The sequence below is a fragment of the Felis catus genome, chromosome B3, assembly GCF_018350175.1.
Source record: "Felis catus isolate Fca126 chromosome B3, F.catus_Fca126_mat1.0, whole genome shotgun sequence".
NCBI lineage: Eukaryota > Metazoa > Chordata > Mammalia > Carnivora > Felidae > Felis > Felis catus.
The window spans coordinates 73,460,087-73,474,378 of NC_058373.1; the positions used below are offsets into that span (position 1 = coordinate 73,460,087).

General features: G+C 46.3%; 1 protein-coding gene across 5 annotated transcripts; it reads right to left on the reverse strand.

The window, feature by feature from the left end:
• Positions 1–1,392: 1,392 nt before the first annotated feature.
• On the reverse strand, positions 1,393–13,283 carry RBM23 (RNA binding motif protein 23). Of its 5 annotated transcripts, none has more exons than XM_045059674.1 (14): positions 13,124–13,283; positions 8,025–8,100; positions 7,329–7,444; positions 6,801–6,848; positions 6,493–6,666; positions 6,186–6,239; positions 5,916–6,033; positions 5,669–5,821; positions 5,446–5,583; positions 4,779–4,844; positions 3,102–3,261; positions 2,855–2,974; positions 2,675–2,759; positions 1,393–2,578 (listed from the first exon to the last, which is right to left on the reverse strand). In XM_045059674.1, the coding sequence occupies exons 2-14, from the start codon at positions 8,088–8,090 to the stop codon at positions 2,575–2,577; spliced, it is 1,302 nt and encodes a 433-aa protein (XP_044915609.1). In that variant the 5' UTR covers positions 8,091–8,100; positions 13,124–13,283; the 3' UTR covers positions 1,393–2,574. The 5 variants fall into 5 exon arrangements, with proteins under 5 accessions (XP_044915609.1, XP_011281432.1, XP_019688359.1 ...); XM_011283130.4 differs by having other exon boundaries at positions 3,066–3,261; positions 13,124–13,282; XM_019832800.3 differs by lacking the exon at positions 6,801–6,848 and having other exon boundaries at positions 3,066–3,261; positions 13,124–13,282.
• Positions 13,284–14,292: the final 1,009 nt, after the last annotated feature.

Sequence of the window (14,292 nt, forward strand, 5' to 3'; positions counted from 1 at the left end):
CTGTCTTAGATGTTTCCTCACTTCCACCACGCTCTCTCTCCCAACAAGAGGCTGTATGAGGAACTAAGAAGGGTGGCAGGAACCAAAGTGCAGAAAGACCAAAGGAGGCAAGGATGGTAATATAAGAAAACCAAGCAGAGATAGACACCCATCTGAGGAGGGCAGGGAGGCAAAGCCTGTGGGTATTTATGGTTTGGAAGAGTTCAAAACTGCCATGAGGCGGCCCAGTCCATAGCCTCAGGATGACTAACAAAAATGGTCCACACTGTACTTTTCAGGATGCATTAGCAGCCAAATCAATAACTACAGGGGGACTGGGCCACAGCCAGCTGCTACCTAAAAACAATGTATCCTCTGTCCTATCCCCTGGGCCAAGAGAGCAAATTAGAACAGGAAAGGGTGGAGGTGGTGGCAAAGGCAACCGTAGCAGCAAATGAGGCTGCACCAGCCTATACAGCCATACCACCCTGAACACACCCCATCTTGGCTGATCTCAGCAGGTAAGCAGGGTCGGTCCTGGTCAGTACTTGGGACAGGAGGAATCAAGACCTAGTCCTGGGTCCCAGTGGCCTTTTATACCACAAGCAGGCACCAAGTACTTAATACTTCAGTGTGAAAAGCAACCTCAGAAACTAATTATCACCAAAAACTGTTCACTCTGGTTAGAAGTCTGAGAGCTGACAAATTAAAACCTAACAGCAATTATCCATATTTTTAGCATGACAATACAGTCTTAACATTCTGTTGCCATAGAGACCAGAAGAGAATGGGGGAGTCCCACAGAGCTCTGCCCCTGAACCTCAGACCTTCTTCTCTAGGCTGGTCCCTAACTGGTGAGCCAGGTTCTGGCAGGCCCCTTGTCACGTATCTTACAAAGCCAGCAGAGAAAAGAAATGTGCATCCCCTTCCTCAGGGCGATTCCTGGGATACTCAGCTTTCTGAAATTCACTGGTCCTAGCCTGTGTTATCTCAAGCAGAGCCATATATGGAAACCAAGACTTGAGGGGACTGACCAAGGAATAGCAGATTTAAGGCCTGGGAGCCCTGATGTAAGACCCCCAAGCCCCTTTGGATACCAGACTGGGATTTCCATTACAAAAAGGGCCAAAAGCGGGCACAGAGGCTAATGGTAAAACTGGTGAGCTTACGCTTCCCTGGTACTTAAGCTGCTCAAGATCTCAAACACCTCTAGCCACTTGAGGAGCAGAATGTGCTACTGTCACACTGCCATCTGGTGGAAAGACAAGATCTGTCCCTTAGACGCAGAGACAGCCTTGGGAAGTGTGTCCAGTGGGCAAGGTAGGTTTGGAAATAGTTAAGATGAAGACAAACAGAGGAGACAATGGGGCTAAAGGTGTAATGCAGATACAGACTGGGAACTCCATCCAGGCGTGTGCCTTTTGTCCATTTTAATTTCTAAAGAACGTTAGATAAAACAAAATTAAAGGGAAAAAACAGAAAGGCATTACAAATGTTTTATATCCTAGAACCATTCACGGTTTTGGCTCATGAAAAGTTATTAACATCAGACAGATACACCAACTGACTGAGACCACACACACATGGGCAGCAGCCGCCACAACAGTGGAGCTTGCCTTTTATACAAAGTTTATACGTATGTGTATGTGTATACGTGTACACACACACACACACACACACACACACACACACACACACACAATTTTATGTACACAGACACAAGGGTATAAAATCCAGTGAGAAGGGCTCACATGTGCCCAGGTAGGGGACAGGAGCAGCTTTAACAGCTGGGGTTGAGCCCATGGTAGAGGCACATGGGAAGTGGTAGAGAATAGCAGCCTCCTCTCTCCATCCTCCCACCCTGGGCCACAGGAAAGACCTGGGAGGAAGGAAAACTATACAGAGGAAGATGGAACCTAGTAGAGAAGTACCCCACCTTTCACTCAACTCCTGAATGCCCCTAAGACATCCAAAATGCCTGGCAGGACAGATTATTCCCATACTTCCCAGTAAGAGGCTGAGCCCACAGTAGCAGTTCCGGCCTCAAGCTGAGACCCAAGGAAGGCTTCACAATGTTCAGTCCATGCCATCTTCCAGGGCCTGTGCAGCAGCAAGCCAGCACTTTCAAGGTTCACCTTCCAAACTGCAAAGTCCTCTTGGACTAGAGGTCTTCAAGGGTTTTCCTCAACAGATTGTAGGGTAAAAGTACAGGAAAAGTAGAGAGGTTAGTTCCCTCAGTTAATGCCCTACGGCCTTCCCAACGGGGGAGGAATCGAGGAATCACTAAGAGCTGGTCGGAGAGAGCAATGAAGGTCATCCCGGGAGATGACACACACGGAAAAACAGGTGTTCAATATAGGTGCAGATTCTGTCCTCTTCGACTACTGGCTTTGCTCAGCAGAGTCCATTCACGATGGGGCCCTGGGCAGGAGCTCTTCTTGGAGTCTAAAGGTGGCCCCAATTCCCACAGAGTCAACATCCACGCCCTCAGGATAGCTTGGTCCACAAAATGGAGAGAAGGGGCCATGGAAGGGTAGACGTGGAAAAGGGAGTGGTACCCAGAGGCACAGGGAGGCAGTGTACGGAGCCACTGATTTACCTACGGCAAGGAGAAGAGGTAAATGGGAAACCAAAGGAAAGAAAATAACCAAAGACATGGCAGTTGCCACCATGAATACCAGACCCTGAGACTCACATGGTCTGAGGGGTAAAGAGGCTGGAAAGCTGGAAGCACTGGGAGGCGATTGCTTGGGAGGCGAGGTTCAGGGCTGGACTCAGAGCTGCAAAAAGAGAGGCACAATGAGTTGGTGAGTACATAGCATTCCTTCTTTCCAGGCCCCAACCCAATTCCTCCCTTTCCCAAGTTTAAGTCTACCAGTCAGAGCTGCGGGGTTCAGGGCCCCCAAGGGAACTGTCCCATTCAGTTGCAAGGCAGCAGCAGCCTGGGCGGCAGCAGCAGCAGCAGCTGTGGTAGTAGGCAGCTGCATTCCAGAGCCTAAAAGGGAAAGAAAAGGTGGGGTTAAGTCCCAACCTCCGATCTAAAATTCAACCCCGTGTTCTTCACTCTGCAGAGAAACTCTCTCCACCTTCTGCCAATTTGGCCATGAGCTGCAAACGTCCACCTGCTGATCCCAGATCCAGCTCCTGGTCCCCATCCGGAAAAGTGATGTCTGTGCCACCATCCAGTCGCTCGGTCACATGACCAACTCTCATAGGTCGACCAGCAAGCTCAAAGCCATTCAGCTGTTCCAGGGCTCGCCGAGCACACTCGGAGTCTGAGAACTACAAGAAACCCAGGCCGTATCAGTCACTTCCCGGACACAGACATGCTCTCAAAACCCCACTACTATTCCCTAGTCTCGCTATCCCAGGAAAACTGCATGCTCACCGTGGCATAAACTTTTCTGTCACAGGGAATGTGACCTAAGGTCCCCATCCTCCCAAAATGGGGTAAAAAGGACCTTTTCCAACTGACTAAATGGCAATCACTTCAATCTTCCAGCTACACTAAAAACCTAACAATACAAAAAAAAAAAAAAAAAATCTATTACCCATAGAGTGCCTACCCTGACAGACTGTTTCACAAACGACCAGATAAAATGGAAGTAAGACAGGCTAAGGGGCCCAAACTCCTGGACTTTTATTTTATCTCAGCCCTTTGGACTAGTCAGTTTCAATTCTCACTCAAGAAAAAGGAATCTGGAACTCCAGAGTTCAGTCGCAGTGGGGAGCGTACCCTGGCGTGGAGAGCAAGACTGCACCCCACCCCTACGCCTACACCAGTGCTGTCGATCAGAGGGCTCCACTCCCCAGTCCTTTTCATCAGTGTCACCAGAGCTGCCTAGTGTAGAAAAGATTCCAGTCTGCTATTTAAGTGTCATGCGTGTTGATCAAAAAGGCAGCAGCGCAAGGGCAAAAAGGCCTCACCAACACTTTTCTGCAACTGAGTCACACAAGGTGTTAGAAGAGGTACTTGCCACCATGAATACCAGAGCTGGCTTTGTTTATTCTGGTGGCACCTGCCCTAGGGCCTGGCACGTTGGTACTGACAATTCCTAGGCAGGTGGTGTAGGTGGCTTGCCTTTACTGGATACTTCTGAGGTGAGCAATACCTCACCTGTGCAGAACACAACCTAACTCTCCTCTGCCCTGCAGGCAACTGTGGGGGGTGTATGCTTCCTGGACTAAACCCAGGAAATATCAGCTTCTGTGAGACTCTGTGGCTGGCAGCCAGTCTTCAGCCTGGAGTCACACAGGGCTGGAAGAACCAGTTATGGGAACTGGAAGTAATTTTGTGACAGTGTCAGGAAAAGGTAAGACACAGCCCCACTATTCTCCCTATAGCCGTCTTTAAACATAAAGATATTTCTCAGTGGAGAAACTCCTTCAAATGGGATAGTGCCAGAAAAAAATATAAATCTCTATTCCCACTATCATGAAAACACCAATTCCATGAAGCATGTCTACAAAAGCCCACATCTAACCTCCCTCATGCCCCCAACCTTTTAGCTGCTGCCTGAAATCATTACTATTACCCAAAAAGCAAGTTGCAGCACCAGGGAAGCTGGTTGAACTCCTGGACACCCCCATGCCAGGGCCACTGACAGAGTGTGGGAGCAAAGCCAAGATCTCAAGCAATGCACTCATCTCAAGGGGAGGAAGGCTAGTCCAAGCTTCAGGCACCAGGGCTTATGAGTCATTTAGACAGTTCCTAAAGGAGGAGGAGGAGGCTGAGCTGCAGAATCAGACAAGTGGACAAACCCACGCTGAAATTCAAAACTTCAAGACCAGAAACTTACCGTAATGAAACCATAACCTTTAGAACGGCCTGTATCTGAATCCTTCATCAGGACAATATTATCAATCTGTAGAAGAGGCGGAAATTATTAACAATCTTTGGGCTAACCTGAGCTTTCCTATCTGACTGTTCACACTACCTCTAACCTTCCAGCCAATCGATTTCAACTCTCCCAAATCTTTTCTTTTTTTGAAGCTTATTTATTTTGAGAGAGAGTGCATGCATACACTCAAGCGGGGAAAAGGTAGAGAAAGAGGGGGAGAGAATCCCAAGCAGGCTCACTGATAGCACAGAGCCCAATGACACAGGGCTCAATCTCATGAACTGTGAGTTCATGATCTGAGCAGAGATCAAGAGTCAGACTCTTAACCGACTGAGCCACGCAGGGGCCCCCAAATTTTTAAAGAAGAGACAAATGCCATCTCTTTCCAAACCACCTCTCCTGACCAACCTTACTTAATCTGCACCCCATTATTTGATTTCACGGTGCCTGACTGACCTGTTTACTGAGCACTATGAAGACAAAGATGGAGCCTAACTTTCCCAGTGTGGACCTACATGCCCATTCGATGGATGCAGTGCCTTAATCGTGGTCAGAATAAAGAGGTACACTCACCCTCCCCACTTTTTCCAATTCCCTTCAGAGGTCTCCATCACTTTCTACTCACTTTGCCGAAGGGCTCAAAGATACCCCGGAGCATGTCCTCAGTGATATTGAAGTGCAGGGAGCCCACATAGAGGCGCATTGGTCCACCACTACCCTTCTGCAGGTTGTTGGCCATGGCTGCCAGTCGGTTTTTCTCAGCCTAGGCAAGGAGACAATGACGGGTCACATCCCATACCTCCTACCTTCAACCCCATCTTCTTGTGTCAGGTTTTCAGCCTGCTCACCTGTGAGGCCTGGACAATGATAGGCACTCCGAGCAGCCGCTGCCCAGTCAGCCCAATGGCCAGTGGCACAGACTGGATCTCACAGAATTCTACGTAGGCGATGCCCTTAGAACGACGGGAATTCCGATCTGAGATGATCCGGACGTCACGAACCTATCCGGGGCAAGAAGGAAATCCTGAGTTGGGCATAAGGGAGGATGGACAGAAAATAGGCCACATGGACGAAAACTAAGGGAGGGAAAGTTACCTTGCCGACAGCAGAGAAAAAGTCCTCCAGGTCTCGAGGCCGAATGCGGGCAGCTAACTGCATACAGAAAACCGTGCGGGCATCACGCTCCTCGGGACTCAGATTATCAATTGGTTCCCTAAAGAACAAGTACAATTTGTTGAGACACCTGCTCCGATACACAGTCCTTATTTTCTAGCTACACTCAAGCGCTACAAGTTCCTGTATTCCAGCTCAAACGGCTTTTTATTCACACCTCACAATCCCTGGGAAAGCTCATTATCCACTCACCTGACCGGGCTCTTCTCTCTGAAATGAGGACTCTTACTGTGCGCATACCTACGCCTATGGAACAGAGAACAACAAACGGAAAATCGTGTCATTCAATGTCATTCGCGCTAGTCCAATGCTCAGTCTTCTAACACGAGAAAACCAGATTCCAGCACTTCACCTCACGGGAATTCTCAACACCACCCCTCCAATAACAACGTCTCCTGCCCATCACATCAGGTTGTAAGCATCCCCAGGCAGGAAGCACAGCACACTGGTTTTACCCAGACTACAACACAAAGGCCATCAGATTGGTGAGAGGTGTTACCCAGTGGCAAGTGGCGGGCTCCTGTAACGCACACGATCCTCACGCCGCCGGTCCCGACTGCGTGACTCACTACTGTGCCGACGGTCCCAGCTCCGGCTGCGGTGGCGACGCTGCCGCTCTCGACTTCGGCTCCGAGTGCTTCTCCGCCTGTGCCGGTCCCGATCTCGACTGCGACTATAGGTGGAAGGCACTACTGAGTTTGTTGAAGGACAAACCAACCTCTTCTGGCCTTTGATGGAGAGCTTTCCCTGGTATCTTTCCACTTATAGCAATCCTCAAAAAATCCAAAAGTCCCCACAATTACTTACCTGCGCTTTCTATCCCTGCTTTTACTAGGGCTCCGACTCCTCTTTTTCCTGGGAAAGAGGGGATAACTTATTGAGAACGTTTTATTCTCTCCCCCCAAGGACAAGAAACAAAAGAAAGGCCAGGGTGGAATGGCAGTAAAAGACCAAAGTGCCCAAGATGACCTGGCAGGAGTTCAGAGTAACCGTGCACCACGAGCTTGCACACAGCCCTGGATGTTGTCAGGCATCTGGAGTGGCCGTTTCCCCCCCAAAGCCAGGCCAAAGCTGCTGTCTCCAAATCAGGGGTCCTCTTGCTGTTTTATTCAATTAAAATATACTGATGCTAGAACAAATCCACAAATCTAGGCAGGAATGTGAAGACTAGAAGAACATCAAACCAAGTCACCCTTATTCTCAGGACCCAGTGGAGCCATCACTAAAAGTCAGCAGTCTTCTAAGCAACCATCTCCCTGTTCTGGCTGTTTCTCTCATGGACATGGTTGCTTCCTTTCCCCCAGCTGCCAGCCCATTTCTCCACACCACACTCACTTGCTTGCCTCCCCACTGGCACTGCTCCCACTGGTACCACTGCCACTGTTGCCATTGCTGCTGGCGTTGGTGTTGCTGGGGCCATCTTTTTGAACTTCTTTCCTTTGCTGATCATCCTAAAGGGTTAGCCAGGAAAAACGTCACAAGGCACAAGGTGGCAACACACACATTCCACTGGGCAACAAAAGAACAAAAGTGGACAGAGATTTGATTATGAAATCAAAGCTCACAATTATCTAGTCAGTTTCTGGGCACCCAATCTCCTAACAAAAGGAATAAAATAGGAAGAGAGAAAATCAAAAAGAGATCACAGTGACAGATTTTGTCAAAACTTCAGCTACCCAACATTGGTTCCACTGACATCTATTTCCCAGGAGAGTGAGAAATTATTTAGGTTTGAGATACACTGACTTTCTAGTGTGTCACTGAGAGCTTTGAGCAAAGTACTAATTACTAGCACATTATGCCCTGCCCAAACCTCTCCCCCACACCCCCAGCTTTGGGAGCCTCTCTGCCAGCATGTCTTTGAATATGAGAGCTGGAGAGTGGGGTGTGCTAAAAGACTATGACTTTTACGAACAGCCACAACACGTAATAAACAAGCAGGAAAAAAGGATTCACAAAATGCTGAAACTGATGACCTAGAACTGCTGCTTCTTACTAACCCAATTCTAGGAGTGAAGTGGGGAGTATTACCTCTTCTTTTTTATAGGGAGCCTCTAGCATGGCTTCAATCACTATATCAAAGTCATCGGACGCCATCGTAGCAGATCTGAGGAGAAGACATGGATACGTGAGAAACTCGTATTTTTCCTCCCCTTCTGGCACCCCACATTCCCTTCCTTCTCCAAGAAACAGACTTCAGAATATACAGTTCTGTTTCTTGAATTCCAAAGGGATCTTCCTGGCTGTTGCTTACTCTAGGTTTATTTTTGTACATTATAAACCTTAACTAGTTCAGCTCTGTGGCTCAGAAAAACTCAAGGGTTGAGAAGGAAACTGAATAGGTAGGAAGAAACTACAATACGGACCCTACAATACGGAATATCAAAACTACAATACGGAATATCAACAAAGTGTTGATATTCAAAATTACTATTCATTTTATAGTAGACGCTAGGCCTCCATTCTACAGTTCCAAAATTCTGTATATATAACTGGCTTACACGTCAATCACAGAAACAGACACACGTTTCCAATAAAAAGGTAAAAGTGAAAGAGTACAAATCAGGAACAAGACAAAACAACACCAGAATGCAGATCTGCCCTAAGCTCTTCTCCCCACATACCCCACTCAAACATCAATAATTAGGCAACTCATCAGTAAGTATCTCACGTACAACAGCAACTAGAATTCAGGTAACTCAGAAAGATTATGATTAAGACAGGCTTAACTAATTCCACTTTGAAGCCTGTCTAGGTAGGCAGGGTAAGACTTCCTGCCTCCCCCGAGCTTTCACACCTAGCAATCATCCTTCCCAAGACTGTCCACCACAGGCCTGTCAAATTAAAAAAAAACAAAAACAAAAACCAGAAGATATCAAATAAAATCAGTAGGCTAAACTATTAAAAAAAATATACTGGTCTGGAATTATCAATATATAGAATATGGATGAATTCCAAAATAATTATGCTGAGTGAAAGAAATAAGACCAGATAAAGTATATACCATATGCTTCCATTTATATAAAATTCTAGGAAATGCAAACTAACTTGTACTGGCAGAAAGCAGATGAGTGGTTGCCTAGGGATGGACGAGGTGGGCAGGGGAAAGGAAGAAAGAATTATAAAAGGGCAGAGGAAACTTTTGGGGGTGTTGGTTTCATGGGTGTTTAAACATCAAATTGTACACTTTAATGTGTACAGTTTTATTTTAGGTCAATTATATCTCAGTAAATCTGACAAAAAAAACACAACCCTCCAACTAATCTGAAGAATTTCTGTACAAGGAAGCTAATCATAACCAGACTTTCCATATCCCCAAGAGCTTTGTCCTCTTTAAAGGAGCTAATGCATTATCCAATGATGCTGTCCTTGTTGCCCTCAAAGCCCACAGCCTATTTTGATGACTTAACAATTAAACATACTAATATAAACTAAGTGATGCAAAAATAAAATTAATCGTTCCATTTGTCATTTACAGTACCTGATATTGCTAGGCACTGAACTAAGCTTGTTTCAGAAACAAGATTCTTGGAAAGAGCAAAACAATAAAATAAAAATTACTTGGAGCTATGGGCACCTGGGTGGCTCAGTCTGTTAAGCGTATGACTCTTGGTTTCAACTCAGGTCATGATCTTGAGGTTTGTGAGTTCAAGACCCACATCAGGATCTGTGCCAAGAGTGCAGAGTCTGCTTGGGATTCTCTCTCTCTCCCTCTCTCTCAAAAATAAATAAACTTTGGGGCGCCTGGGTGGCTCAGTTGGGTGAGCATCTGACTTCAGCCTAGGTCATAATGTCATGATTCATGAATTCAAGCCCTGCGACTAGCTCTGTGCTGACAGCTCGGAGCCTGGAGCGTGTTTTGGATTCTGTGTCTCCCTCTCTGCCCCTTCCCTTCTTATGCCCTGTTTCTCTCTGTCTCTCAATAATAAATAAACATTAAAAAAAATTTTTTTACATAAACTTAAAAAAAAGTTAAAAAAAGAAAAAAATTACTTGGAGACAAATTTAAGACTTAAAATGGAATTCAAATCAAGATTAAACAGCTGTGTCTAAAAACCGGTGAACTCAACTGCTTACTATAAGTAACATCATACGTTTGTTTAACAACCAAAGGTAATATATGTCACAGGCAGCTGTCAGACCCAATGCACAATGAAAAAAACTGAGGTTTTATGAACTGCCCAGAGCCACAAAGCTCAAATGGAAGAGCTGACTCTTGATTAAGGTCCCCTGACTCTAAGTCTAATGTCTTATCAAGTCGATCAAATTACCTCTCTCTCCTGTATTTTATAACTTAACTTTAAAGATTTTTCTAATTTTATTTTTTATTTTTTAAAATTTATATCCAAATGAGCATTTAGTGCAACAATGATTTCAGGAGTAGATTCCTTAGTGCCCCTTACCCATTTAGCCCATCCCCCCTCCCACAACCCCTCCAGTAACCCTCAGTTTGTTCTCCATACTTGTGAGTCTCTTCTGTTTTGTCCCCCTCCCTGTTTTTACATTATTTTTGTTTCCCTTCCTTTATGTTCATCTGTTTTGTCTCTTAAAGTCCTCATATGAGTGAAGTCATATGATTTTTGTCTTTCTCTGACTAATTTCACTTTGCACAATACCCTCCAGCTCCAGCCACGTAGTTGCAAATGGCAAGATTTCATTCTTTTTGATTGCCAAGTAATACTCCATTGTATATATATACCACATTTTCTTTACCCATTCATCCATCGATGGACATTTGGGCTCTTTCCATACTTTGGCTACTGTTGATAGTGTGCTATAAACATGGCGGTGCATGTGTCCCTTCAAAAGATCACACCTGTATCCCGTGGATAAATGCCTAGTAGTGCAATTGCTGGGTCGTTGGGTAGTTCTATTTTTAGTTTTTTGAGGAACCTCCATGCTGTTTTCCAGAACTTTAAAGATCTTAAATTTTTTTTTTTAACGTTTATTTATTTTTGGGACAGAGAGAGACAGAGCATGAACGGGGGAGGGGCAGAGAGAGAGGGAGACACAGAATCGGAAACAGGCTCCAGGCTCTGAGCCATCAGCCCAGAGCCTGACGCGGGGCTCGAACTGACGGACCGTGAGATCGTGACCTGAGCTGAAGTCGGACGCTTAACCGACTGCGCAACCCAGGCGCCCCGAACTTTAAAAAGAAGAGTACACAGCATTCTAATATGTCTAGATTTATTTATTTATTTATTTATTTATTTATTTATTTATTTATTTATTTATGATTTGGGGGGTTTTTAAAAATTTTTTAATATTTATTTCTGAGAGAGAGAAAGAGACAGTACGAGCCAGGGAGGGGCAGAGAGAGAGGAGACACAGAATCTGAAGCAGGCTCCAGGCTCTGAGCTGTTAGCACCAGAGTCTGATGTGGGGCTCCAACTCACAAGCTGTGAGGTCATGACTTGAGTCGAAGTCAGATGCTTAACTGACTGAGCCACCCAGATGTCCCTAAGATTTCATTTTTAAGTAATCCCTACGTCTAACATGGTGTTCAAACTTACAACCCTGAGTTCAAGAGTCACACTCTACAGACTAAGCCAGCCAGGCACCCCAAGATGTCTAGTTTTAAATACATACTCATCTGAAGAATGATTGTTCTGACAGGTTTATCAAAAGAATTACTCCCCTCAGTCACACCTTATTATGTGTCTTCTAGGTATGAGGCAGCATATACTTCAAAATATTAGGAACCTGGCTAATTTTAATACATACTATTTGGCCTATTGTGGAAAAATGGTTCTTTAAAGGTTTTGATGTTCTGTTTCTTCCAGTCATTTTGGCTGCCAGGTCTATACAAGTTCTCTAGGTGTCATACAGCTCCTCTTTATATTTTTACAATCTTTTTCCTCCCCAAATGAAATGCTTCGGATTTCAGTAATTGCTCTCTGTTGACTGCTAGTACAGAGTAGGAATTACTTAAACGCACAAAAACTTTCACTTAAGTCCACAAACGAACCACCACCTATCAAGTAAAGTTTTCACTCAGGTACTCAGAAATGAATGAATCCCTTTAAGCAAAGATACACACAACACCAGCACATTTTGAAATGAAATCTCACTAGGTTTGGTGCATCTTTTCAGATATCCTAGAAGCAGTAAAGTCCCAAACACCATGCATTTTCACACTGGGAGTTTTCAAACTCTTCCCATGTCCCAAATTACGGGTCAAAGTCCATTCAATCCCATCCATTAAGACACTGTAAGAGCCTTAGTCCATCCCAGCTCCAAAGACTGCATTAAGGGCGGGCCCACAATCATGCAAGTCTCGGGGCTCTATCAACGCACAGTCAAGACCCAAACAAGCACTTAACTTAGGCCCCACTGCTTAAGGGACAAAAGAGAGTGAAAAACCACTGTCAGCTCAGTTCAGGCAAAATTCACCACATGCTGAGTCCCAAAGGGTGATCACCTCCTGGGTCCACAGTCACAGAGCTGGACACAAACACCTCCAAACTGAAGACAGCTTAATTAAGAACAGGAGCAGTAAGATAAAAAACATTCCCCATGCTGCGTAACAAGCCAAGGCTACACTTCAAAAAACGGTCCTTACTGTAAGCAACCGACTGGCATGGTCTCTGCGAGGGCCAGTGTCCCATGCTAAAAACCTCTTATGAAGCCTCACTATCCTCCGGTACAGCCACGGAATGTGTGGTTAAAAAAAGAGGGAAAGCCCCGAGGCGACAGAGTGAACACGAGTCTTCCAGAGACTGAAGACTGAGGAAGAAATCTCAGTTCCCTAGCCTCTCTCGGAGTGGTAGCACTAAGAGCTGAAACCCGAACCTGCGAGCTCTGTCAGACCGCCCCGGTATGGACGACCCTAAACGTCAGGGCAGAGGGGACCTGGAAAGATATCAGTCACTGGGATCCTTAAGACAGCACCTTCACCATTAAGAGATATACCCACGAGGGTGCCGATCCCTAAATCCATGCCAGCGGGCTACATTTAGGTAGCGAACACTTCCAAATCAAAGTAAACAATTTTTCTTTGTTTGTTTTTAAAAGTTTGCCTGACTCTGCTCTTGACGCCATTTTCTGCCTGTGACGTCAGGGGGAGGCGCCGTGCGGCGACGTCACGCATAGGTGACGTCGCGGAGGGACCGGGTTTCGGGGTTTCTCACCAGTTCCGGGTCCCCGCAGGGGGCCCCGGTTTCCTCCGCTCCTTTGGGTGTGTTGGGGGCGCGAAGCAGGGCTATTTTCCAGAGTCTCAGCAGTAAAAGCAGCACTGCAGTCGGAGCTTCTCCTCTTCCCGCAAAATGGCGGCACCTCCGCTGTCTTCCAGAACTTTCCCCAATCTGCGCAGGCGCCGAAACATTTAGGCGGTGGAACTAATCTCACTGGTTTCGCGGCAACAGTCCAAAGTCTAAATTTTCATTGGCCAAAACCCTAAGCATGGGTGGAGCCAAACTCAAATGTTTCTTAGCAACCATCAAGTTCCCATTGATTGGCTAACCTCTCCCAGACACGGGAAAGTGGAAGCGTCCTACGGCGACCCGCCCGTAGCTCTCTCATTGGTAGGCGACTCGAGGAAGGCGGAGAATGCGGGCAAAGAACCAGCGGGAATGACTTCCTACCCAGCTCCCGAGCTCCAGGCCAACGCCGGCAGGCAGAGCCGGCAAAGAGGTACAATTGACCTCTTTGCTAGTCCCTCCCTACTCTTGATTTGCCGAGGGTTGCGTCGGACTTACCTGTGACAGCTTTGGGGACACTGCGGCACACGTCAGGAGGGATGCCGAACTCCACATCCCCATTCTGAGCTGGCTGTCTACACAACCCTCCCAACCATCTCCTCTTGCCCTTAGTGCTTTGGCCCCAGGAAACACAAGTCTTGTAACAGATTTGTCTTCTTTCACATTCTGTCATATCGTCATTACCTGGTCCCACAGCTCACACGCCTCCCACTCCAAGAGTAAACCTGGAAGATTCTCCTGGGACTCCGTGGGTGCAATACTCAGCCCTCTCTAACCAGAAAGAGAAGGAACTAAGGTCCATTCTCACATTCCAAGGGCTTCCGTAATCCCCACACTTCACTTGCCCCATACGTGCTGCCAAAAACATAGCTGGTTATAACATCAAGAGAGCCAGAGTCAGAGGATGTGTTCCAGTCTTGAATACTAACTTCGTATCTATCAGTTTGATTCCTCCTCTGTAAAATGGAGAATTGGACTCTTAGGACTTCAAACTCTCACCTTGTGATTTTATTCAAACAAAACAGGTGCCTTCTTGCCGGCGATGCCTGGATGGCTTCCAGCTTCCCTTCCAAGAGGTAGCAAAGGAGCTGGTGGTGCAG

Coding starts and splice junctions, on each gene's coding strand:
- RBM23 (XM_011283130.4), bottom strand. CDS start 8,090: ATGGCGTCCGATGACTTTGATATAGTGATTGAAGCCATGCTAGAGGCT. Junction 6,667..6,800: donor AGCAGGGATAGAAAGCGCAG/GTAAGTAATTGT, acceptor TTCCACCTATAG/TCGCAGTCGAGATCGGGACC. Junction 5,584..5,668: donor TCATTGTCCAGGCCTCACAG/GTGAGCAGGCTG, acceptor CTCCTTGCCTAG/GCTGAGAAAAACCGACTGGC.